At 38.4% G+C, this 24,023-nt stretch overlaps 1 protein-coding gene across 5 annotated transcripts in view; it reads right to left on the bottom strand.

Moving 5' to 3' along the window:
• Positions 1–23,215, bottom strand: part of CUNH6orf89 (chromosome unknown C6orf89 homolog) — a 33,051-nt gene extending 9,836 nt beyond the window's left edge. Inside the window, exons 1-7 of one of the 5 annotated variants that reach the window (XM_016152658.2) lie at positions 23,056–23,214; positions 18,174–18,265; positions 13,373–13,580; positions 12,673–12,886; positions 2,409–2,563; positions 2,148–2,287; positions 1,091–1,220 (exon numbers count right to left, since the gene is read on the bottom strand). In XM_016152658.2, the coding sequence (XP_016008144.2) occupies positions 1,091–1,220; positions 2,148–2,287; positions 2,409–2,563; positions 12,673–12,886; positions 13,373–13,561 (828 nt within the window). In that variant the 5' untranslated portion in view covers positions 13,562–13,580; positions 18,174–18,265; positions 23,056–23,214. Of the gene's footprint in view, positions 1–1,090; positions 1,221–2,147; positions 2,288–2,408; positions 2,564–12,672; positions 12,887–13,372; positions 13,581–18,173; positions 18,266–23,055 lie in introns of all 5 variants that reach the window. The other 4 variants (XM_016152661.2, XM_016152657.2, XM_016152659.2 and 1 more) reach the window with 4 other exon arrangements.
• Positions 23,216–24,023: the final 808 nt, after the last annotated feature.

Genomic DNA, 24,023 nt, shown 5'->3' with positions numbered 1-24,023 from the left:
TTTCAGATTCAAATGGGAAAACCAAAATTAAGGCCCTCGCCCAGAATTATATCACAATTATGAATCTGAAATCAGACTAGAGGTCTGAGTTTTAGCCGGGGACAGCAGGATAAACGCCTTTAAAATCTGAGGCAAGAGTTCAGCACCTCCACCCTACTGCTGGCAGACAGAAGTTCTTACTTCTAAACAAAATGATTGTTTTCCTAGGCTTTGAAATTCCTTTAACACGATTCAGCAAATTTGGAGCCAATAGTGTCAGGAGGTTGAAGACAACCCAGAGTTGGTAGAAGTCACAGTTTGGGAAATTTTTTTTTTTAAAAAAAGGAAAATTCATCCTTTTAATTCTTCCAAAGAAATCCAAGCTCAAAAATCTTCCTCAGGAATGAGACTCAACAAAAGAGCAATTCAGAGAAAAGTAAACATACACAAACACAGAACAGCTTTGCCCAGTACACTGGCCACAGTGGGGTAAATGCAGGCTCTGGGGACTTAGCCACTGACTGAGGTGAGAAGTGTGGCCACCCAAACTGAGCTGCCTGCTTGTCAACCTTTTGTCCCCAAACTTCTCCAGACTCCCAAGCGTTTTGCTTTTCTAATTCTCTACCAGAAGCTCCTTGTTTTATTTCTGGGGAAATCCAACATGGGCACAGAGGTGGGGAGAGCCCTCCCAGTAACTTGCTGTATCCTTGGGTAAGTCATTTAATTTTGCAGGGGCTCAATTTCCTTATCTACAAAATGAGTAAATTGGCCTATTCATTTTATAGTTTCCCTGCTTTCTACTTTGAGGGAGAGAAGTCAGACTAACTGCATGCTCATGTCCCTTCAAATTTCAGGATTCTATATAATTTAATGTAAAAAAGCAGCTTGCTAGAGGGAGATCTGCAAGGCAACTAGATTTTCTGTAAACATGTCTTTGTAAAAGGGTGGGCCACTGCATATCTGACTAGCAACAGGAGGAGAGAAGTTTAGATTATGTAAGTGTCTTTTATTCACCCTCTAAGTTGATGTGCAGGGAAGGCCTTGACTATGTCATTAGCCCAGGTCCCAAATGAAAAATACTCTAGATCTAAGTCCTCTCAAAATTTTCTACCTTACTCCCCACAATAGGTTCTGGTTGAAGAAGGAAGCACTTTTTTAAGGAGGCATCTTCTGGAAATGGCAGGTAGGTGAAAACAGGAAAAAGCTCACGTAAAATGTGTGATTTGTTCAGAGGTCTTCTCCTGTAAAAGTTTGAAAGAGAAAAAAGTAATTAAACTGGGCAAGCCCGCCTCCATTACTAACACAGAACTAATCAAGGATGGGAAAACTGTGGGCGGTGGGTAAAGAGGGAAAAATATCAGGACGATATCTTAAGTATTAGGTCCATGAAGAATAGTCATACCAAATTAATTAATTATAACATGTACATGCACACAAACTCTACAGCCATGAATTTGTTCATGTGGGTGGAGTGTTTATAAAATCCAGCTAAAACAACATATAGAGGAAGGAAAGAAACAATCCATTCATTCTTTCTTGGAAAAGAGACTGAAGTACTCACAAGCCAAGTGGGAGAAGAGACAAAAAGAGGAAGAAGGGGCAAAAATCGTGAACCTTCTTCTGAGGCAGAGTGGCGTGCAGTGAGGGGTATGAACAGGGAAGTTTAACTAGCTTGATCATGCAAATAAATAGCAAATTTAAAGGGAGAACGTTGTGTCATTATACAATGAAAAGCTTGAAAAGCAATTTTACTTCTCTTTTGGAATGGTTCAGAATGGAAACTGGCTTTCCTTTTCTTTCTAGAGAACACCCCAAGAAATGGTCCATGTATTTGTGCTGGGAAATGTGTTTTTATTTTATTCTTCATGCTCTCCTATTAGTCCTCAACACTCAGGACCCACTCTGCATAAACGCAAATACTAAACACATATTTAGAAATAAATTATGATTCTATTAGGCAATCTTAGTGTTCACCCATGACAGTGCCCCTCTTGACACATCTCACTGGTTTTTCCACAGTGATCTCCTGAGTATCATTTGACTTGGAGAGTGTATTACAAATTGCTTACAGTGCTGGGCATAGTAGAGTCTCAGTGGTAGCCATCGATGTTTTGACATTTGGTCTGCCCCCTTTCTACATGCAGACTAGTGCTCCTTTTCACACTCACCACGGATAAGAAAATGGGAACCACCGGTCAGGAAAGCAGCGCCACCACTTTGCGAAAAACCCTTCCGAGAAGCCTTCTGTCGCCTCAGGGTACCGGCACAAAAAATGCTGAAGCTCCTCAGACAACAGGGGCTGCTCTGTCTGGACAAGGCCAAAAACAAAACAAAATGCAAAATTACTTGTCAGGAATGTCACAGAGCTTGATGCTTTCTATCAATTACATGGGCAACTGGTCAGTGGGAGAATCGGGCTTCTTGCTCACCTTGATCACCAGAGGATGGAGTCCCTCAAATTTCTTCGGGGTATCTTCCAGAAGCATTACATTGAGGGGTAATTTCTGGGCACAACCAGTGCAATTGGCAGGGATGGGGTCTGACTCATTCTGCTCACGATCATTTGTCCACCAGGGGTCAAAGTCTGAGAGAGGAAGGGATATGGAGAAAGTAGATATAAGGACACAGCAGGTAAATCCAGTAGCCCCAGCAACAAAGTAGAAAGGAAAGATAATAATAGTAATTTTAAAAGCTAACAATGACAAGCACTGATGACCTCTGAAAAGGTACATATGAAATAAGTAGCCTCTGAAGAGGGAACAGAGGGCCTAGGGTACAGGAGCAACAAAGAGAGGTACTTTTCCCTGTATACTCTTCCATACTTTATGAAATACATCTTTTAATATGTTAAATCAACAAAATTAAACAGCTGGAGAAGAAAATTCAGTGCCATGGGGCTGGAGATGTAGTTCTTCCACTGTTTTCTAACTTGTGACCTACACGTCTGAACCATCTACAGCACATGGCAGGAGGGGCAGGCAGAAAGGGGGGGTCCCACCATCAGTGATGAGTCCCACTGCATGTCTTCTCCAGTACCCTGCATGTGTGCCTAGACCCTTGGTTCACAAGTCCAAATGGAAGCTGGCATGACTCTGGGAAGGAGGGTGAGAAAAGGGTACAGAGAGAAGAGATGGAAAGGAAACAGGACTTTTCAGGGGTCCATCTTTAGAATAAAGTGAATTGTATCTGCCCATTAGATGGTGCTCTATCCCTGCTCAGAAGTAGATAGAGGCAACTAACCAAGGTTTCTACTGGCAAGGACTGCAGGTTGGTCAGAAATGAGAGAATGCACCACCCAGACCTTGATGTGAGTGTTAGTTGGCTCCCTGACACCTTTCCCTGGTTGGTCCTTCTCTAAGGAGTTGGCTCTGTAGAAGCAGAGTCCTCCCCTCTGACACTATTCTGTTTATGTTATTGCAAGATTTCTGTTTTTTTGTTCCATTCTGTTTAATGTGTGTTCTCTGAGATATGTGTTTGTGATAAACTCTCGTTTGAATCCAAAATGTTTCACCAGATGGTTTCTGATTAAAACCCAATGGAAACCAAATCAGGAGAGAGTCTAGAACTAAAGACAACAGGGAACCAAATGTGACTGAAATGAAATCAATTCTTTAAACCAATAATCACACTTGAAAACTGACTCAATCACGAAACATTTTCTGTAGTTGGCAGCAAGCACTTTTTCCTTGTTTCCTTACAGCAGCAGTATTATGGTGTATGAAATCCTATCAGGGAAGAGCTGTGTAGTTCTCAGCATATCTCCCGAGCACCCTCCAAGCACCTTCTACCACTGGAAGAGAGGACCTGTGTTTCCTTGAGGCAGCAGCCACCTATGCTTCTCATCCATCTGGGCTCATGGGCAAATTATCAACCAGAGGATGACTGCTATATCCTGATCCTGAGAGGGGCCTCTCCTCCAGCGGTGCTCAGCATGAAAACTTCCACAGGTGTCTAAAACCCCTTTAGTGACACCTGATTCAAAGGCATTCTGAAGCTGCAAAGTTATATTTTGTTTCCTTCTGAAATATTTTCAAATGTTCCTTACTGAGGCCAAATATGATGAGTTCTTGACAAAATACAAGAACTCTGGGTAATGGACATACAATGAAGCATTCAGAATCATAATATATTTTATACAGCATTTCAGTTTCCAAAGTACTTGTGAGGGAGGGGAACGAAGGGGAAAGGGATCTAACGTGCTAAGTGCCAAGCCCTATGCTAATCATTTTCACATGCTGTATGGTTCACTTTTTACCATATAATTAATTATTGAGGAGGCATCACTATTCTCATTTCACAGATGACCAAACTGAGAGTGAGGCAATAACAATTACCAAGGTACCAAAATGTGGTGGGGGAAAGTGGAGGATGTGGGGGGCATGTGTGGCGTGGGGGCGGCAAGAGAATGGTGGCTGCCTAGAAAGACTGTAATGAGGGCTTCTAGGGCTTGAAGCACTTAGGCATGACTACTGGGAACAAAACAAGGAACTATCAAAGGCCTTTGAGCAAGAGTTTCCTGATGGTTCAGGAAGGTCATTCTGGGTCATGGCTAGAGTGTCCTAGAAGAGGGAGGTTGGAAAAAGGAAGATCTGGTTATACTTTGCTTTTGTCTTTTTGGGAAGGGGGTTGTACTGTGATGAGAGGTGAAATATAATGGGGCAGTGGGCTTGGGAAGAAAGGGATCATTTCAGCGGCAGTGATGACACAATCTACAGATCTAAACAACACTATCAAAAATGTTTGTGTGCTTGACATTGATCAAGAGCTCCTCATCTAAGGGGGTACTGACACAGAAGACATCAGAGATCTGTAGATTTATTATGACATTTCTCTGCAGCAATATGTCATAATCTAACTGTATCAGTTATTAATTATAATAATTTTTCTAGGAGATAAGAGTTAACTGTCAGGAGAAAGGGGCACCTTCTTTTAATTTATACCAAGGTACTTCACGGGCTAGTAGCAAGCAGTTCTGAACCTAAGGAAAGACTAACTGTAACTTAACTGTAACTTATTTTAGTTTTATTCTGAGCTTTAGATATTCTTGAGATTTCCAGGTAGAGAGGCCTTAGAAAGCAGGCAGAAGAAGAAAACCCAGTGAAGGAAAATCAAAAAAGAAAAAGAGAGAATTTAATAAGGTGGCACAATACTACTAGATATAGACATTTGGATACATAAACATCAATGGTGTTCGCCGGCATAATCATTTTATAAACAAATGAAAAACAACCTCATTCATAATAACTAGCAATAAACTTAACAAGGTAAAACTATAAAATTTTACTCAAGAACATAGAAAAAAGACCTGAATAAATATATCATACCATGATCCTGGAATGGAAGACTAACTATCATAAAGATATCAAGTCTACCCAAACATATACATAAATTTAATACAACTTAGAAACAGTCCTATCAGTTTCTTATTGGTGAAAGGGGTGGGATGTTATGGAGCTGTGACAGTTGCATTCTAAAGTTCAATTAGAAGAGTAAACATATGAGAACAGCAACAGACAATAACCCACCCCCTGCCCAAATTAACTCCTGGGTAATACAAATAAATTACGAAGTATGGTCACTGCTTAAACTCTATGGAGACCACTCTACTCGGGTACAGACAGAGCATATATTAAGAGCCTTATGTGATGGACACTGAGCAGATGATGGGCCTGAGGACCCATACTTCTGACAGCTCATGGGTCACTGGAAGGTCCAAGCAGGGCACAAGAAGAGCATGACTGTTTTCAAGGTTCATCCATGTTTTAGCACATATCGGTTCTTCTTTCCTTCCTATTGGCAAGTAATATTCCATTATATGGATATACTACATTTTGTTTATTCATTCCTAAGTTGCTGACATTTGGGTTTTTACTTTGGGGCTACTATGAATAATAAACATTTGCATACAAGTTTTTGTGTGGGAGTATTTTTCAGTTCTCTTGTGTACATACCTAGGAGTGGAATTATTAGGTCATTTGGCAACTCTATGTTTTTTGAGGAAGTGCCATTTTTCCAAAGCAGCTGTGCTATTTTACATTCCCATCAGGAATGAATGAGGGTTCCAATTTCTCTACAACTTTGCCAACACTCTTTATTGTCTATCTTTTTTATTACATCCATCCTTATGGGTATAAAGTGGCTTCTCATTGTGGTTTTGATTTGCATTTCCTTGATGGCTAATGATGTTGAGAATCTTTTCATGTGCATATTGGTTATATCTTTTTTGGAGAAATGTCTATTCAAATCTTTTGCCCATTTTTAATTAGGTTATTTGTCTCATTGAATTTTAAGAGTTGTAGACAATAAATTATTTAAAAAATAATGAGGGACTTGCTTTACCAGGAATAAAGTAGCATTTAATAAAGCTACTATAATTTAAAAAGTACAGTAATCCTCATTATTCACATTCTTATCTATGAATTCACTTACTTCCCCAGGTTTATTTGTAACCCCCAAAGCAATACTTCCAGTGCTTGCAAAGTCATACACAGATGTGCAGAGCAGAGAAGCAAATCTCAGCTAAGGTGGAACGAGGTCACACTTTGCCTTTGTTTTCACCTCATACTATAAACAAGTGTCCTTTTCATTGTCTACTTAGTGCCACGTTTTCGTTGGTGATTTTGCTATTTAAAATGGCCCCTATGGGAGGCTTTGTCTATGTGGGGACCAGGGGATATAGGAGAACTCTTAGCATTTTCTGTGCAATTTTGCTGTGAATCTAAAACTGCTCTAAAAAATAATTTGTAATAATAATTTTTTAAATGGCCCCCAAGATAGAGCTAAAGTACTACCTAGTGTCCCTAAGTACAAGAAGGCTGTGATGTGCCTTACAGAGAAAAAAAAAATGTGTTAGATAAAGTTTACTCGGGCATGAGTTACAGTGTTGGTGACTGAGTTCAATATTAACAAATCAATAATATATAATAAATAAGGTGTCTTTAAACAAATATATACATAAAACAAGGTCATGTATTGATCAGTGGATGATAATGTGGCCAGAAGCTCTCAGGAATCTAACTCTGTATTTCCCCTATGGCAGGGTTGCAGTACCGGTTTGTGGCCTGTTAGAAACCAGGCCGCACAACAGGTAAACAGTGAGCAAGAGAAGTTTCATCTGTATTTGCAGCTAGGAAGCACTAGCATCACTACCTTAGCTCCACCTCAGATCATCAGGCATTGGATTCTCATTAAGAGCACTGGTCCCTGGTGCCAAAAAGGTTGGGGACTGCTGCCCTATGGGCAATGGGTCAGTATTCACTAAGGCAGTATCTGCAGGCACTTACAGAACATAACTACAGCAAATAATGAGAACTGGATGTTCTTATAAAGGAACAGACAAAAAGCTTAATAAAACAATAAAGAATGTGGCAATGGATCCAGAATATATGTGTGTGTGTGTGTGTGTGTGTGTGTGTGTGTCTGTCTGTCTGTCTGTGTACTTATATATTTAACTCGTGATAACAGTTCATCTTAATTCACTGGAGAAAGAATGGATTCAGTAAATGATATTGGGACAAGTGGCTATTTGGAAGAAAATAAAACTTAATCCCCACATTTCACTATACGCTGAAATAATTCTAGATAAATTAAAGATATAATTTATAATGAATAAAAATTTTAAAAATAGAGAAAAATATATTTTTTATAATTTGGGGGGCAAAGAAGCCTTCTTAAGCGAGACACAAACTAAGACGCCATAAAGAAAAAAATGGAATATGTGGTGACAGAAAGAATCTAACTATGGGGGTAAACACACAATGAAATATATATATGCCTTATTGTTAAATTATACACCTGAAACTTACTGGATTTCATAAACTGATGTCACCAAATATTAATTAATTTTAAAAAATGGACAGATTCAACCAGTATTTGCATTTAAGAGGCAAAGAATATCTCAAATACATAATGAACTCCTATTTGATACAAATTTTAATGGGCAAAGAATATGAACAAGTAATCCACAGAAAAATAAATATAAATGGCCTATAAAACACATGAAAAGATATACAACACCACTAACAAGCAAAGAAATGCAACTTAAAATGAGACACCATTCTTTGGTTTTCTAACTGGCAGAATAATGACACTATCCAGTGCTGATGACCAATATATGCAAGTTTATGAATACAATTTAGTAGTATTTACTAAAATTTAATATGTGCATGCTCTTTGATCCAGTTATTCTACTTCCAAGAATCTATCTTACAGAAATAATAGTGTATGTATATAAAGATATGTGTATATGAATGTCCTAGGTCTAGGTGCATTTTTTTATAATAGCAAAAAAAAAAAAGAAAACTAGAAACTGTTCAATTATGGAATATTCCCAGAATCGTATATGAAATTCTGAAAAATGTGTATACTGAGCTGAATAGTGTCCCCCCCAAATTCAGGTTCTTCTGGAACCTCAGAATATGACCATATTTGCAAATAGAGTAAAAAAGATAGGGAAGAAAGGCACAAAGCTAAGAGCAGGGAGACTGTTTTAGTCATTGCTCTGCTGAGAACAGTGCCTGGCATACAGTAGGGTCTCAATACACATTTGATGAATGAATGAACGAATGAATGAACCAACAAAGGAAACCTTGCTTTTCAGAAGCTTTGACAATAGGGTTAAGTCCAAGGGAAGAAAAATCAAATGAGCAGACTGAACGTGGAAAACCTTCAAAACAGAGATTAAATAAATATAACTTTATGATTTCTTATATTAGATTTCTTATATTATGAATGTCCTCAAGAAAAGCCTGCAAAGCCAATGACAAAGTTTCTGGGACTTTTACTGGTGCATACTCAGTATTTAATCAGGCTACTCTCCAGCAGCTCATTTTTCTTAGCACCTCTTCTAGCATCCTGGGCATGAGCAGAGGTGAAGTCTCGATGGTGAAGGCATCCTTGGCCAGGTTCCCTGCATGAGTGCCAGCATTTCCAGAGCCATTTTCACACACGGTAGGGATGGAAGGAACCCAAAAAATCATTTTGCCAATAGCCTTGCCTTCAGAAAGCAATGTACTTGAACCATTCCAAACTTCCAGAGTCCATCTATTTTTATGAGTTTTCCTTGTATAAAAATGTCTCTAAATGTGAGGCTTTAGTCAATCCCCTTGCATATCAGTTTCTTTATCTTAGAAAATAACATAAAAATGGTAACTATGTTATGTGACTGTTGTGAAGACTGAGAAAATACATGGCACAGTGCCTGGTATACGGTAAGTGCTTTGACAAAGCTGTATCACCTCAAGGAATGCCTCACTCATTTGAAAATAAAAGAGTAAGGCATTGTTTGAGGTCCGAGCATTTCCTCTTTGGGTACTGGCCTGGACTCCAAGTCTGATTACATGTCCTCAGTTCTCAGTCAATGAATGATCTGCTATTCCTAAAACTCTATGACATTCCTAGATCTACTTCAACCTTCCCTTTACGTATCACAGATACATAAAGTTCCAGTTATGCAGTACAGAGGTATACCTTCTCATTGCATGTGAGGCCTCCTCAGTATAAATAGGTGTTATAATTAAAAATCATTAATGTCCAAAGTAGACAAAATAATCGAGCCTAATATGCTGGAATCTGGATTGGTTGAGGGCAGAGACAGCAGGCAGTAAGTGTGGTATAATGGAAATAATAATAGACTAGAATTAAGAAACTTAAGGTTCAAGCGCTAGTTTGCCACCTTTAGTTGGGTAAGCAACTTATGTCACCTCTCCTGTCCTCAAAGTCTTTATAACCAGGGGTATGTACTAGATCAGTTCTTTTTTTAAAAACTTTTTTTTTTTTTTTAAGTACTAAGACTCAATGATTCATGGAAGGGTGAAAGCCAAGAGGATGGCTGCTAGCAAGGTCAAAGTGGACATAAAAGTATGAGCCCAGGGGGAAAAAAGAACTAAGAATGTTAATGTGAAGGGAAAATGATGGGTTAATAAATGAAAAGATTAAATCAAACATTACCTCTAATGGTGCAGAGTGGGAGGATGAGCCGGCTGACTGCCTAGAAAAAAGATTTGTTCAGGAAAATTCTAAAGGACCAACAGGTTGGAGAACTGTTTATCTTTAGACTTGCAGTACCAGCTGGAAAGAACCTTGTTTCTTTAGGGACTAGGGAGCTGGAGAGAGAAAGCATCTGGTGACCTGAGAGAGAGTGTGTGAAACTCCCAAATCAACCTTAACTCTAGACTCTTCAGATGCTGTGTAATTACAAACTACTCACATAGGAGGTTAAGAGCTCAAACTCTGAAGATGGGCCACCTGGGTTCAAATTATGGCTCCATTACTTACTAGCCTTGGGACCTTGGGTAAATGACCAATTCTCATTATACCTCAGTGTCTTCATCTGTAAAATAGGTATAGCACAACCTACCTCACAGGGTAAAGATTAAATGAGCTAATATATGGAAAGCCCTTTGGACAGGGCCTGGTGTCTGATAAGTACTAAATAAGAGTCAGCTTACTTATTTTCTGCTGCAGAAAGAGATGTTTACATGACTCCCTACAGAGTGATTTCATTCTCAAGAGGATTTAGGGGCAGAGTTTCTGGTCCAAGGCTGAAACCAAGAAAAAGAACCCCACTTCTGTTGCCTTTTGTTCCCAGGGTGGAGTCAAGAGGAAAAACTATTAGTCGGAAGGAAACCTACCACCACCAGTAATGCTGCCTCTGGTATACCACCCCTGCTTCCGTTGCCCTCCACATTCCCAAGGCACCACTGCAAGAAGTGTCAGATGACCCCAGGGAACACTAGAGAGGCTAGCCCTAAGGAAACAATACTCCAGCGCTTTCCTTTGGGGAGTGGAACGTACTGCTAAGTAATCCTAACTAAAAGGCAGTTGTTTTTTGGTACCATGACATCAGGAATGATCGTTTAAATTTTTTTACTTTTCTGGCCCTTTTACAGGCCCAGCAGTTCTCACTTCTTATACTTAACTGTCCTCAGTATATTTCTATTTACCCCTTATATTATGATGCAATCTTAAGTTTCTTTTCAAATGCAATGCGAAATGCTATTAGCTCGATACATCTACAGCTTCCCAGAGTTATCGCACACAGGAAAATATAGTGTATCAATATCCAAATTACAAATAAAAGCAGCACTTCAAGAGAATCAACGATTTTTATGAAGTAAAACCACACCCTTCCAAATGTTCTTTTTTTATATAACTGAGCTCTGAGGACCCATTTTATTTCCATCACAAGGCAAAATACTCGTTTGAAGTTAACCAAAAAATCAGGTCTGTTGACAAGATCCTAAAGTTTCTTAAATTTTCAAACTCCAGTTTAGAAAGTGAACAATCACTGTCCACTATTATTTCTTAACTCAACAGTCTGTGGAGATTTACTTTATAAGACAAGGGAAAAAGAAACTGCCATTGACCTGCTCCACTGACTTCCTCTAATGTGCTAAAGAGCAGATGCTTCAGGGAGGAAATGAGGGGAAGGCAGGAAAGGAGACTGGTGTGGCTGAGGAAGCAGCACAGGCTGGCCAGACTGACAAGCTTCCCTGGCTCCTTCCCCCACATGCTCTGGACCTTCTGATAAGAGCTGGAAACTTCTTTTTTTTTTTTTTTTTAGCTTTGTTAATGACATTTCTAAAACAACCTTCCCAATAATTAAAGGAAGCTATATTTGAAATTAAAAACTCTAAATATATGAGCTAATTAAAAAAAAAAAAAACACTCATGAGGCTGAGTTTATGATGATCCCTCCCTCTGATTTTGATATAATTTTAGAAAACTTTTCATGATTTCCTCAAGTGTGTAACAAAAACTTTCAAAGGAGACCCAATTCAAGTGATGGTTTTTGTAACTGATTAGGTCTTGCCTTAAAGAATGGTGTATGATTATAAAGCTTAGCTTCAATTAGTAAATTTTTCTGAAAACAATGCTGAAGAGAAAACATACTTCCTAAACAGTTATACTAGGTCCTAAAGGTTTCAGAACAGTTATACAAAAAGTTCTGTAATCCATTTGTGATACTAACTTACATACATATTCCTTCATATAGGCAAATAGGATTAACACCACTGAAAAAACTAAAATCCCCAAATATCCCTCTATTCTTTCTCAAAAAGTAAACTGCAAGTTTTACATTTCACTATTCTCAAAAGAAACTCTTCAAATGTCTGTCAGACTAGGAATTCCTATGCTGCCACTGATGCTGTGACCAAATTTAAATGTTTCAGAAGTTCAACTTATTGGCAAAATTATACATTTAGAAGCACTAAATAAGTGCACTATGACACACAGAAAAAAGACTAAATTGAAAGAGCAGGATATACGTAGATAAAAAACTTACCCAACAGGGATCTGATAAAAGCAAGCTGGACTCAAAAGCTTTCAATAAATTGACAGCTGTTTATGAAAATATCTATTGTGGATAGGGATCACAGGAGAGAAAAAGGTAGAAAAGATACATTCGAATCCTTCCTACAAACAAAAACACTGATCACCACGTGTGTTTGGAATCAGGGGATTTGAATTTGACTGTACCAGGTGTGTTTCTCAGGCAAATTTCTTAATCCCCCTGAGCCTTAGTTTCTCAATCTGAAAAATGAGGATAATAAAACCTATCCACGGTTTTAGTAGGGATTGAAGTGAATGAGACAATACAGGAAAAGTCTCTCTCATTAGATGCCAATAAATGTTATTTCCTTTCCGATCAAGAAAGTTGTTATCTCTTAAGTAGTAAATGCAGCATTCTACCTGGAAAGGCTCTGTCTTCATCATCCCCATGCAGAGGAGCTCCCTTATTTTCTGGCATATACTTTTTGGTAATGGGCAAGGACATCAGCCGGATGTGATATATGAGTGAGCGCCAGGTATGAGCTCCAGAAAGCACTGGTTCAGGTGGTAAAGGACTAAAAGGTTGAATCACAAAGTAGGCAGTGAGCAAGATTAATCCCAGGGTTGCAAGGACCTACGAAGGAATAGGAAAAGCATTAATAATTGTCCCAAGAAATAAACAAAATAAATAAATAAATAAATGAAGGAATGAATAAATAAATTAAATAAAAGCCAAGAAAATAATAGGCTTCTTCTACTATTTCCAATGTGCTTTAAGAACTAATCCATTTTCATAAACAAGCCATTTACATTTACTTCTGAAAGTATTTAAAGTTTGAGAATTATTAAGACTATAAAGCACACCAAGCTTCTATGATATGACCAGAGGATACATCCACCATTCAAAAATACATGCGAGTACAGTTTAAATATAAAGACACAAATTTCATCGAGGACATATAACCAAAATTAAATTTCCTAGTAACACATGGTAATGAGGTCAATTTATTCACAGAAAAACCAAGGTTCAATGGTGGAATCAATCAACAGTTGTATATGAGGAGAAAGATAAAGAGTCTAGGCTCCATCTAAGTTTTTCCAAGTCAGAACACAATTTTACCTTATACACAGCTATAAGGAGAGGATACTGGGGTGGCCTCCTCTGAGGTTCATTCTTTTCCAGCAACTGTCTGATAAATTTTTCAATTGCCTTCTCTGACATGCCACATTGGTGGCCTGTCTGTCTCACCAAATTAACAGTCTCTGAAAGTTTGTCGTAAATGCTGAGCTCATTGGCAGCAAGATCCATGTCTCCCAATGCAAAATCCCTGAGAGAGAGAATAAACGTAAAAGAAAGATGGTTTTTTAAAAGTACTTTCTCCTCACAGCTATTTGCTTTAGAACAGTGCTTCTTGACCATCTGTGGGGAAGAACCAGTTTTGTTTTTCCCAATCCACTGTAGGCCAATACTTTTGTAAAATACGATGAATATGTCAAGACAATGTCAACCTTGCTACACAAGTTTTTAAGTGTGACTTAATTGTAGGCTAGTAACAAACAGTTTACAGACCAGCACTGATTTTCAACCACTTTGAGGAGCACCGGTCTAGAGCACAATAAATCCCTAATGGGACTCTAGAACACTGTGTCATCCAAAATGATTTCTAAAACCAATCACAAAAAAATCCGCTACTGGTAATTTACTAAATAAAAAGAAATGGAATATGGAGAGTGTTGTTGATCAATTCTTTCCATTTACATCAGATAGAATTGTGAAACAAAAAAAATTAACTTTCACAGCTGAAAGTCTTTCTGTAAGTAAGGTTTTATTGAGCCAAAAATGCTAGCCAAAAAGCTCACATCGGTCTTGGGGGCATGGAATCTAAACCACAAGCAGCATGGGTAGGCAGAAAAGACAACATGGCCACAGAGCTTGGCAAGTTTTTATACATCAAGTTGGGGGAGAAAGAGTAAGGGGCGGGGGAGAGGGGAGAAAAAGGTAGTCTGAAAGAAATTTACACTAGCTATAGGCAAAGGGGTGAGAAAAGGTGAAATGGGGCCAGCTCTGGGATACAAGCAGAGTCCACATAAAGAAATGTCTGTGGGTAGTCGTCTGGAAACAACAAGTAGAGGCTCCTGGAGTTCGATGGTGCCTGGTTAAAATAATCTGCAGAAATAACCACCTGGAAATTAATCCAAAATTCTACTAGGCAATGGATGTGAGCGTCTTTTGTTATCTGGCTAGCAGCCATTAACAGACTAACAGTTCTCTCTCTCACTCTCCTGTCAGGTGCTGTGATTTAATTTAGAATTTTTAATTTGGAATTTTCTCCTTATCAGACCTTTTAGCAACACAAGAGAAAGAACTGATCACTGAAGGTAAAATTTACTGTGAGAAACATGCTGATTCGCTTTGTTCCTGGCAGGGCAAGGATTTCAGGCAACACAAAAACTATAGCCCAGGAGCTCTTCAGACCTAGCAGGCTGCAGTCCTCATGCTTTTCTGCAAACACAATTTTAGACAATAGGGGCATTTTACTTGTAAAGAACTAAACTTAAGAGCTAAAATGATAAAACTCAGGAAAAAAAAACAGAGGAAAATCTTCCTGACACTAGATTAGGCAATTGTTTCTTAGATATGGCACCAAAAGCATGAGGAGCAAAAGAAAAAATAAACTGGACTATGTCGAAGATTAACTATTTTTGTGCTGCAAATGATATTGTCAATACTTTAAAAAACCTAAGACCTATAACTAATTTCAAGAATCAATTTGTTCTCATAGTTATTTTAAGACAAATGGTTTCACAGTGATTACAGAATCAAAAGTAAAATGGCAAGTAAAATTCTCTATGTATCATTTGTAAAATGAAATTGAATTTTTTTTTTAAGTATTTGTGTTATAGAACACTAATATTTTTCTTATAGAAGGAAAAACAGTGCTTGGGATTTATGCTCTCTATTGTTTTTTTTTTTTTTTTTTAGTGCAGAAAGTCCTCTTATTTCACGTAGTTCATCACCAAAGTGCTTCTACTCTCAAAAAGGACTGACAGGGTACAAATCTATTTTTTCCAGTAAGGAGATGCCACCGCTTATAGAGCAGAGAGTAACAGTCATGTAGCTCCAGCACAGAAAAGGAGGCTTGAAATGCCACAAGCCAGCACACACTTCAGCAAATCTCTTCCAGCAGTGTCTCCTAATGACTTCTGATTGGTCCCTTTTACAACTATAAACCTTTTAGTCCACTAGTTCTGAAGCATGCCTGAGAATTCAAATCACCTGGATGGCTTTAAATGAATACTCATACCAAGGCATCAACCCAGAGCAATTAAATCAGACTTCTAAATGGTGGATTGACAGGAAGGTAATCAAGACTTTTAGGAACTGGGGGAGGAAAGAGGGAACTCCACAAACTAAAGGAGATACATCCTTTCCCCAAACTCTCTGTTCTTGTTCAAAGTGCTTTTTAAAGGCCATATAGACCTTCATTTGAAGCTTTAGATAGAAGCATGGTATAGACTCTATTTAAAAATGTATATTTCAACAAATGGTGCTGGGACAACTAGATATCCACATGCAAAAGAATGAAGTTGGACCCTTTCCTCTACCTTACACAAAAATTAACTCAAAATGTATCAAAGACCTAAATTTAAGAGTTAAAATTTTAAAACTCTTAGAAAAAAAAAAAAAACAGGAAAATCTTCATGACACCAGATTAGGCAATAGTTTCTTAGATATGGCACCAAAAGCACAAGGAACAAAAGAAAAAAAAAACTGGACTATGTCAAGGATTAACTATTTCTGTGCTGCAAATGATACTATCAAGAAAGTGAAACAACCACCCACGTTTTATGGATATAAAATGTGCTATATCCATACAATGGAATATTATCAAACAGTGAAAAGTAATGAAATACTGACACACAATACAACATAAACAAACCTTGAAAACATTTTTAAGTCAAAGAAGACAGTCATAAAAGACTACATATTACATGACTACGTTTATATGAAAGGTGAAAAATAGGCAAATCTACAGAAACAAAAAGTAATTAGTGGTTGTCTAGAGGAGGGGGCAGGAAGGAATGAGAAATAACTGTTAATAGATAAAGGATTTCTTTCTAGAGTGACAGAAATGTTCTAAACTTAGATTGTGGTGATGGTTGCATAGCTCTGAATATAATGAAAATCAGTGAACTGTTCATTCTAAGTGGTTGAATTTTATGGCATATAAGTTACACCTCAATAAAGATGTTTTCAAAATGTATATTTATAGAATTTGAACTTATCCCAATTGTGGTATGGCACTACACTGCCATAATTTTGCTAAGTTGGTTGATTTCCTCATCCAAAAAATAAGAGGACTGAACCAGAAGATTCAAGTTGCTACTAGTTTTAAAATTTTAAGAATGTATGAGTACTGCAGCAAGTAGAACAAATTCAATTCATTAAAAACTAAAGACTTATGTCCAATTGCATTCCTATATTACCATTTCCAGTTATGCCATCCTATATGCCAGGTACTATATGCTAAGCACTCAAGGAACATTATCTCAGTAAACCGACACAACAGCGATGCTATAAGGTAGGTGTGATTCATTCCATTTCACAGATGTTGAAACTAGCTCAGAAAGGTTTCATCACTTACCAGGATGTGAACCCAAGTGTGACTTCAGGGTTGGTGCTTTTAACCTTTATGCATACTGCCTTCCTTACCAAGTATTTTCCTGTTCTGAGATGGCAGTTCCAAAACCACAACACTGTGTCCCTTGATTATCTATTACATATGTGTGGCTGAGAACTGGAAAGAGATTGACTAAAGTGATACTGGAAAAATAATAAAATGATAACTTATTACGATATTTTTCACATCTTGCTTTTGTGACTAGTGATTCCAGAGAGGGATTTTTTCCATTAAATTAACAAAGATATTCTACACAAGAAAGCAGAGGTAATATTCATTTAAGAACACTACAATAAATTATCCAACAATACCTAGTCAAGATCCACTAAAACTCAGTAGAAGACCAGAAAAGAGTAGAAGGAATTCTAGAAAAAAAATCCACTAAAAAATTTTAAAGTGTTAGAAGGTGGGGCACATGTAGGTATCCCTCAGGCAGAAGAAAACAACATACTGGTGTGCCCCTAGGGGAACTCTGAAGAGGACAGAGTGCAGGTGAGGCTAAAAGGAGGAACTGCTATCATCATTTGATGACTGGTTTTATAACTTTTGTAAACCTCTGCCGACTTTTGATACACATTAAAACCTCATCAGGGAGCATCTGAGATCTTGCTCCCCAGCATGTCATCAGTTTGGCTCAAATAAAATCTCATAAAAAAAATGTTTTTAATCTCATTAAACTTCCAGTTTAAACTGCAAAAATGATTTTTTTGCTTTTTGCAACTCAAGTATATATTACGATACTGAAAATATTTTTGCAAGCTCTATATCCTCCTTCCCTGAGATTCTGACACCTTTTTCAAGTTATCAGAAGGGCAGTTACTAATAATTTTGTGACGTTTCTAAGAGTACATGGGGATCTTGATAATAAACCCTCCTTTCACCTACAGTTAAGTCAGGTCAGTGATTCTCAGCTGGTGGCGATTCTGCCCCACAGGAGACCTTTGGAATGTCTGGAGACATTTTTGATAGTCACACTTGAAGAGTACTACTGGCATCTAGTGGATATGATGTTAATTAAACAACAACAGAAAAACTTATCCCTTTAGGTCAGGGTTTCAAACTAGCAGAGCAGCTCCCACCCTGTGATCTACTGAAAATCAGCCCTCAACACAAGAGTTTGTTTAAAAATAAAATCATGTCCCTTTAAAAAAAAAAACAAAAAAACAATCAAACACAAAAGTCATGGCTAAGCATCAAGTATGAGTGAAATGAGCTGAGACTTAACGTCAATCTCTTTACCTCCAGAAAGAAGGTCCAACTCTGGCAGAAATGAGCTTTGCCACAGAGGGAAGTTCCGAAGAGTGAGCTTGACTCTCAACAGTGGCTTATACCTGCAAGGGCACAGGCAGGATCACTAGCAGAGTTACAAAAAATCAAGGTATCATGCACCACCCTAGACATACTGAATTGCCAGAACCTCTGGGGAGAGACCCAGGTGAAGAAGTTTTCAAACCTCTTTCCCTGATTAGAAGTACACCTCCAATTAGGAGACACTGCTTTAGAACAATAGTTCTCAACTCAGGGTGATTTTGCTCCCCAGGGGACATTTGGTAATATCTGAAGACATTTTTCATTGTCAAAATTGAGGGGGTACTACTGGCATTTTGTGGGTAAAGACTAAACATTCTACAATGAACACTTCAGTCCCTACAACAAAGAACTGTCCTGCACAAAATGTCAGAAGTGCTAAGATTAAGAAATCCTGTTTTCAAGAGAGGCCTAGGGGAGGTAAGCCAGGGGGCTGGTCACTTCTGAAGGAGTACTTCAGGAATAGGAGAAAGAAACTGACAGAGCTGATGAAATGTTCTCCACAATTCCTGCTGGGTCTCAGTCTAGGAAAAAACAGGACAGAGGCATAACTAATAGAATAACTGATAGAACATATCAATAAAAATGTTTGTTTAAAGCACAAAACAGGTTAAGAGGTCAGAATAAATGTAAATCTCTTCTTGGCCCTGTTTAATACAGGATTAATTCCTCTATTGATATAAATATGTCCTAAAACTGACATGACATCACCCTGGAGGTTCTCAGCTTTCCAAATTAAACAGCTATGCCAGGTAGGCAACACTAAAGTATAACACTAATTCATCTAGTTAAAACACAAAACACTGTAGAGTTCAGAAAGTTTTAAAAGCCCATCTAAATACATAATGACCAAGCTTCAACAGTGGGAGCAATATCTAAGGTAATATTAAATATTCTTTTTCCCCTACTAGGTTCTTTAGTATTATGCTAGCTATGTAGTATGATAAATCATTCTTTAGTGTTATGAATATATTCCATTCTATTTTGTCCAATGATTCCCATTAATTGAAGATATGTTCTACTACAGGGAAAAAATGTGGTCTTTGGATTATAATAAAAACCACTAAGAAATAATAAACATATTTAAAGGAAAAATAACTGATAACATCAAAACATGATTTAAAAAGAGTAGCAATTTAAAATTGCAATAAGTGCTTAAAATTTACCATTGATATAATTCTACTTTTTTGCACTTTAATCATCACTTGAATCTAATGGTTCTTTCTGAACATCTGTGCCCAGTGAGATTTGAAGAGTCTAGTACCTTCTTCACTCTCTCGAAAATCTGCTTCTTTCATTATTCTCCCAACTTTCTATGTTGAAAAATTATAAGCCTCCAGAAAAACTGAAATAGTACAATGAACATCTTAGATTCACCAGAGATTCACTTAGGTTCACCAATTGTTAACACCTGGCTGTATTTGCTTTCTGTTTTTATGAGAACCATTTAAAAGTTAGTTGCAACACATCGCAAAACCATTTGTAAATGTTTCAGCATGTATCTCCTAAGAATAAGTCAAATAAGCTATAGTGAAATTTCTCTGTCCAAAAAAGGCCAGATAGCTTTTAAGAAACCTAGGACCCAACCAATGTGCAACACATATCACAGTTGTCGTGTCTCTTTGGTCTACTTAAATCTAGAACAGATCCTGGTTTTTTTTTTTCTTTTATGACACTGATATATTTGAAGCAGGATCACCTATATTTTTAAACTTACCTTTACCTGCTCCTATCCTCACTGTTTCCAGTTTCTACTATTTAAAAAATAATAATCCTCCCTCTCCCTTCAGAGACAAGTTCCTCAAAAAATAAAAATGAAAGAATAAAAAAAAGCAAAGCATCTCTTCATCTCATTTCTCAGGTCTGCTGAAATTCTATTTCTGTCCCTCTCACACCACTGATATTGCTTTCACTAAGGTCACTGATGGTTGTCTACATGCCAAGTCTAAAGGACATTTTTCAGTTATCGACTTACCTGCTCTCCCTGCAACAGCTGCTGTGCTTACCCACTATCTCCCTCAAGTGCTCTCAAACCCTGGCATGATTCTCTTGTTCTCTTCCTGGTCTATGTACCTGAATGTTGGCATTTATCACAGTTGTCTTTGACCTTCTCATTCCCTCCATGGCTTTAATGACCAGTTATTAGTGAGTTCCAAATCTCTTCTCCAGTTTCAAACTCTCTACAGAATTCAAGATTCAAATTTCCTATATGTAATGTGTCCATAATTGACTTATTTTCCTCCTGCAACTGATTTCTCCTATTCCTTTTCTTAATTAAAGGAAACACCAGTTCTCTAAAACCAGTTCCATAAAACCTCTAGTCCTTCATCCTCATCCCTACCAATGAACCAATCACTAAATCCTCAATTCTACCTCCTGTATAGTTCACATTTATCACATTCTTCACCTCCTCTTTAGCTCTGCATTAATGGCAGTTAAGGCCCTCAACATCTCTCCCACAGATCATCACAAAGATGTATTTATTCTCTATACTTCCAGGCCTCCTCCTCTGCGCTGATCTCTTGATTCTCTCCACAAGTTTTTCTGTAACACAAATTGGTTCACATTACTCATTTAAAGTTTCTTGACTCTCCATACCCAGCTGGGAGCAATTCAGCATGGTGGTTAAGAACATAGGCACTGGAGTTGGAAAAAGCTGGATGAAATTCTAGATTCTCCATCTACTGTGACCAGGAAACTCTCTAAGCACTTGAGTTTTCACTGTCTTTTTCCAACAATGCTGTTAAGGGACTATTAGATGATGTAAGTAAAACATCTGTCCCAATACCAAAATTAAATACTAATTTTTTAAGATGAAGTCCCAATTACTTAGCCTGGCCCTTTATGATCTAGTCATTGCCTTCCTGTTCAGTCTCATTTCCCATTCCTTCCTCACATTCTTCACTGTCACAACAGTTCACATCTTTTTGCTTTTGTACACATAATTTCCTCTTCCTACAAAGCCTAGCCCGCAGTATTTTGTCCAATGACTGAACTCTTTATTCCAAACTTGATTTTTGCCCTTTGAACCTTAAACACTACTCTGTCTTATATCTATTTCTTTGTCCCCTTTTGACACTAAATTGTTTCTTTAAAGCACAGATAAATAGAGAAAATAACAATGCAAGAAACTAACAACCAACATGGAAATTCATCTCAGAGACATGGAACCTGGTTAGTGTCTGTTAACAAGTTTATAGAAAGGAGCTAAAGTGATCATTCTCCTCTCAAACCAATTTAATGTAACTAATACTTTATTCATTTTTTTATTCTTATTACTAAAAAAATACATCAGCCTGATGAAGGTTTAGGTGAGCAGGTCAGGAACCTCATACTTGAACATTCTCTGTGGTGTTATATGAGTAGCTGTGGAGGAACAGGGATTCAAACTGGGTCTTGAAAATTGTTTTGGTCCAAAGCACAATTGGCCTAAAAGGGACTCTCTTCGGTATGTAAGGTGGGCTATATGAACTTCAGTCAAAACTTTGATGTAAAGAAGGGGACTGACCAAGTTTTGCCACTCTTAAGCTGCCTTTTGGGATATTGATTTTAAGCTGGTAATTAAGAAAATACTTAGAAAGCACCTTTTGCCCTCAACTCTTTCCTGCTGAAGAAATTCAGATGGAAAAACCTGCTTCAGGGAATCTTAACATAATCACTTTAGCATTAGACACCCTCCCCCCTCCATTGTTTTCTGGGTTGCCTAGCAAAACTTCACCTGCCATGTGTGTTCCACGTTTCCTCAATTACCTACAAATTGCTTATTTTCACTTTTGAAATCTAAGATCCTCTTCTCCTTTGTCCAAAATGACACATAACACCCAATTTTGACTCACCATCTTTGGGAATTTCATGCTTATGTGAATTCCCTGAGTGCACTATTAAAATTTTGATTTTCTCCTGTTAACCTATCTCTGTTAATTTGCCCAGCTAGAAGAATTTAGAAGGTGAGAGGCAAAAATAATTTTACGCCCCCCCCCCCCGCCCCCGTTTCAAAGTTGAATTTCGGTTAAGGAATGTTGTTTCCTAGAGGAAAATTGTGATAACTCAAACTCAAATAAATTTATTAAGGGGGAGATGTCCATAGAAGATTCCACCATGGGAACAACCAAATGAGTAACTAAAAAAAGTCATAATATGTATATCGTAGTAGTCTCTATTATAAGGTGATGACAAACGAAATTTATTTGCGAATACCAAGGCTTTGTGGGCTCTTAGACCACAAAAGTGAGGCTTGTAGGGTTGTCTTAAAAACGAGGCAGGCGAAATCTTCTTGTATTAAAAGATTACAAACAGCTCATTTACTCAGGTCAACAAACCAAGTCACATTCCTTCTGAAATCCAAGATGCCATGTTATTCATATACCAAGTCAACACTCAAGAAAAAAAAAAAAATCCCTCTTTAGAAAAAGATGTTCCAGAGGGGGGCGGGGAATCTACTCTCTATAGGCACAAAAACTAGAAATCTGTCAAAAGGGCAGTGAAATCTAGACTTCGCTGGCACCGCTCGTTTCGGACACTTCTGTGACGCCTGAGAAACATGTTCAAGCAGCAGGATCGACCTCGCTTTGCTCTCCCCGGCAGAGCGAAGGAAAGAAAGGGCAATATCTTATAAAGGAGTGGACCCGTGTGGAGTTGAGGGGAATACCGTCAGTGTACCAAACTCCAGAGGCTCAGGAAAGGGGTCAGCGAAGGAGCAAGGGGTGGCAGTGCCGGCGAGGGAGCGGCTACGCGAGGATGTCACAGACCGGCGCGGCAGCGACGCTATCGCGGGGCGGCCTCCCCTTCCCAGCCTCGGGCCCCAGTCACTCACATGCGGCGCCCGCGCCCCCTTGGGCTCCTCCCGCCTCGGGGACAGCCACCACCGGGCTAGGAAGCGAAACTGACAACTTCCTGCTTCCTGATGCGCAACCCGGAAGCAACTCCCCGTCTACAGACGAGGCTGCAAGGTCCAGGGTAGCTCCTTCTTCCGCCCCACGCTCCTGTCGCTTCTGCCGCAAACAGAACGCAAGAATCCACGGCGTACGCGGGAACTCTCGCGATATCTGGAGAGCACGGGTTCTTGCTCCCTCTGGCGTTCAGTTGTTTCTACTCAGTGTTCTTCAGACCTTGGCAGTCTTTCACAGACTACGTACCCGAACTGATTCATTCAACAAACATTTATTGAGACCCCTATTACATGCTAGGCAGCATGTTAGGCATTAAACAGTAGGCGTAGAGGGGTCTATAAACAGACCTCTGGGAACTCCCTGTCTAAACGAGAAAAGACAAGCAAGCAACTCAAATTTACACAGGGCCCACTCAATAGTTGTTGAGAGCTTACTCTGTGCCAGACATTACTAAGCACTTTATATTTGTGAAATCGCCTCAACAACCCTATGATATAAAAAGCGCCACAACATTTATCCTCATACCAACCAAGTTGAAGTTTATGGAAAGGTTAAACTGCGATTACATATATAAAGAGTGGCTCAGTCACCCTTTGACCCAATGGTCCTTTTCTTGCCCTGTCTTTAGTGCCAACGATCTTAACTGCTTTCTACAAGAGATCTGCAAACAAAATGCTACGGGGTTCAGACAAAGCTACATTTACAAAGGGAATGTGATATTGATGTAGGAATAGGCAAGCCAATTAAACACAATAGAGAGACCAAAAACAGGACCACTCATATAGACATTTGCTTTATGACAAAAAGGTGTAACAGGAGTGAGGAAAGGATAACGCTTTCAATAAATGATGCTGGGTCATCCATATACAAAGAAAAATGAAATTTGACTCTT

Source organism: Rousettus aegyptiacus, unplaced genomic scaffold, assembly GCF_014176215.1.
Source record: "Rousettus aegyptiacus isolate mRouAeg1 unplaced genomic scaffold, mRouAeg1.p scaffold_m13_p_1, whole genome shotgun sequence".
Lineage (NCBI taxonomy): Eukaryota > Metazoa > Chordata > Mammalia > Chiroptera > Pteropodidae > Rousettus > Rousettus aegyptiacus.
The sequence above is the reverse complement of the archived record's forward strand: the minus strand, read 5'-3'. Positions and strand labels throughout refer to the sequence as shown.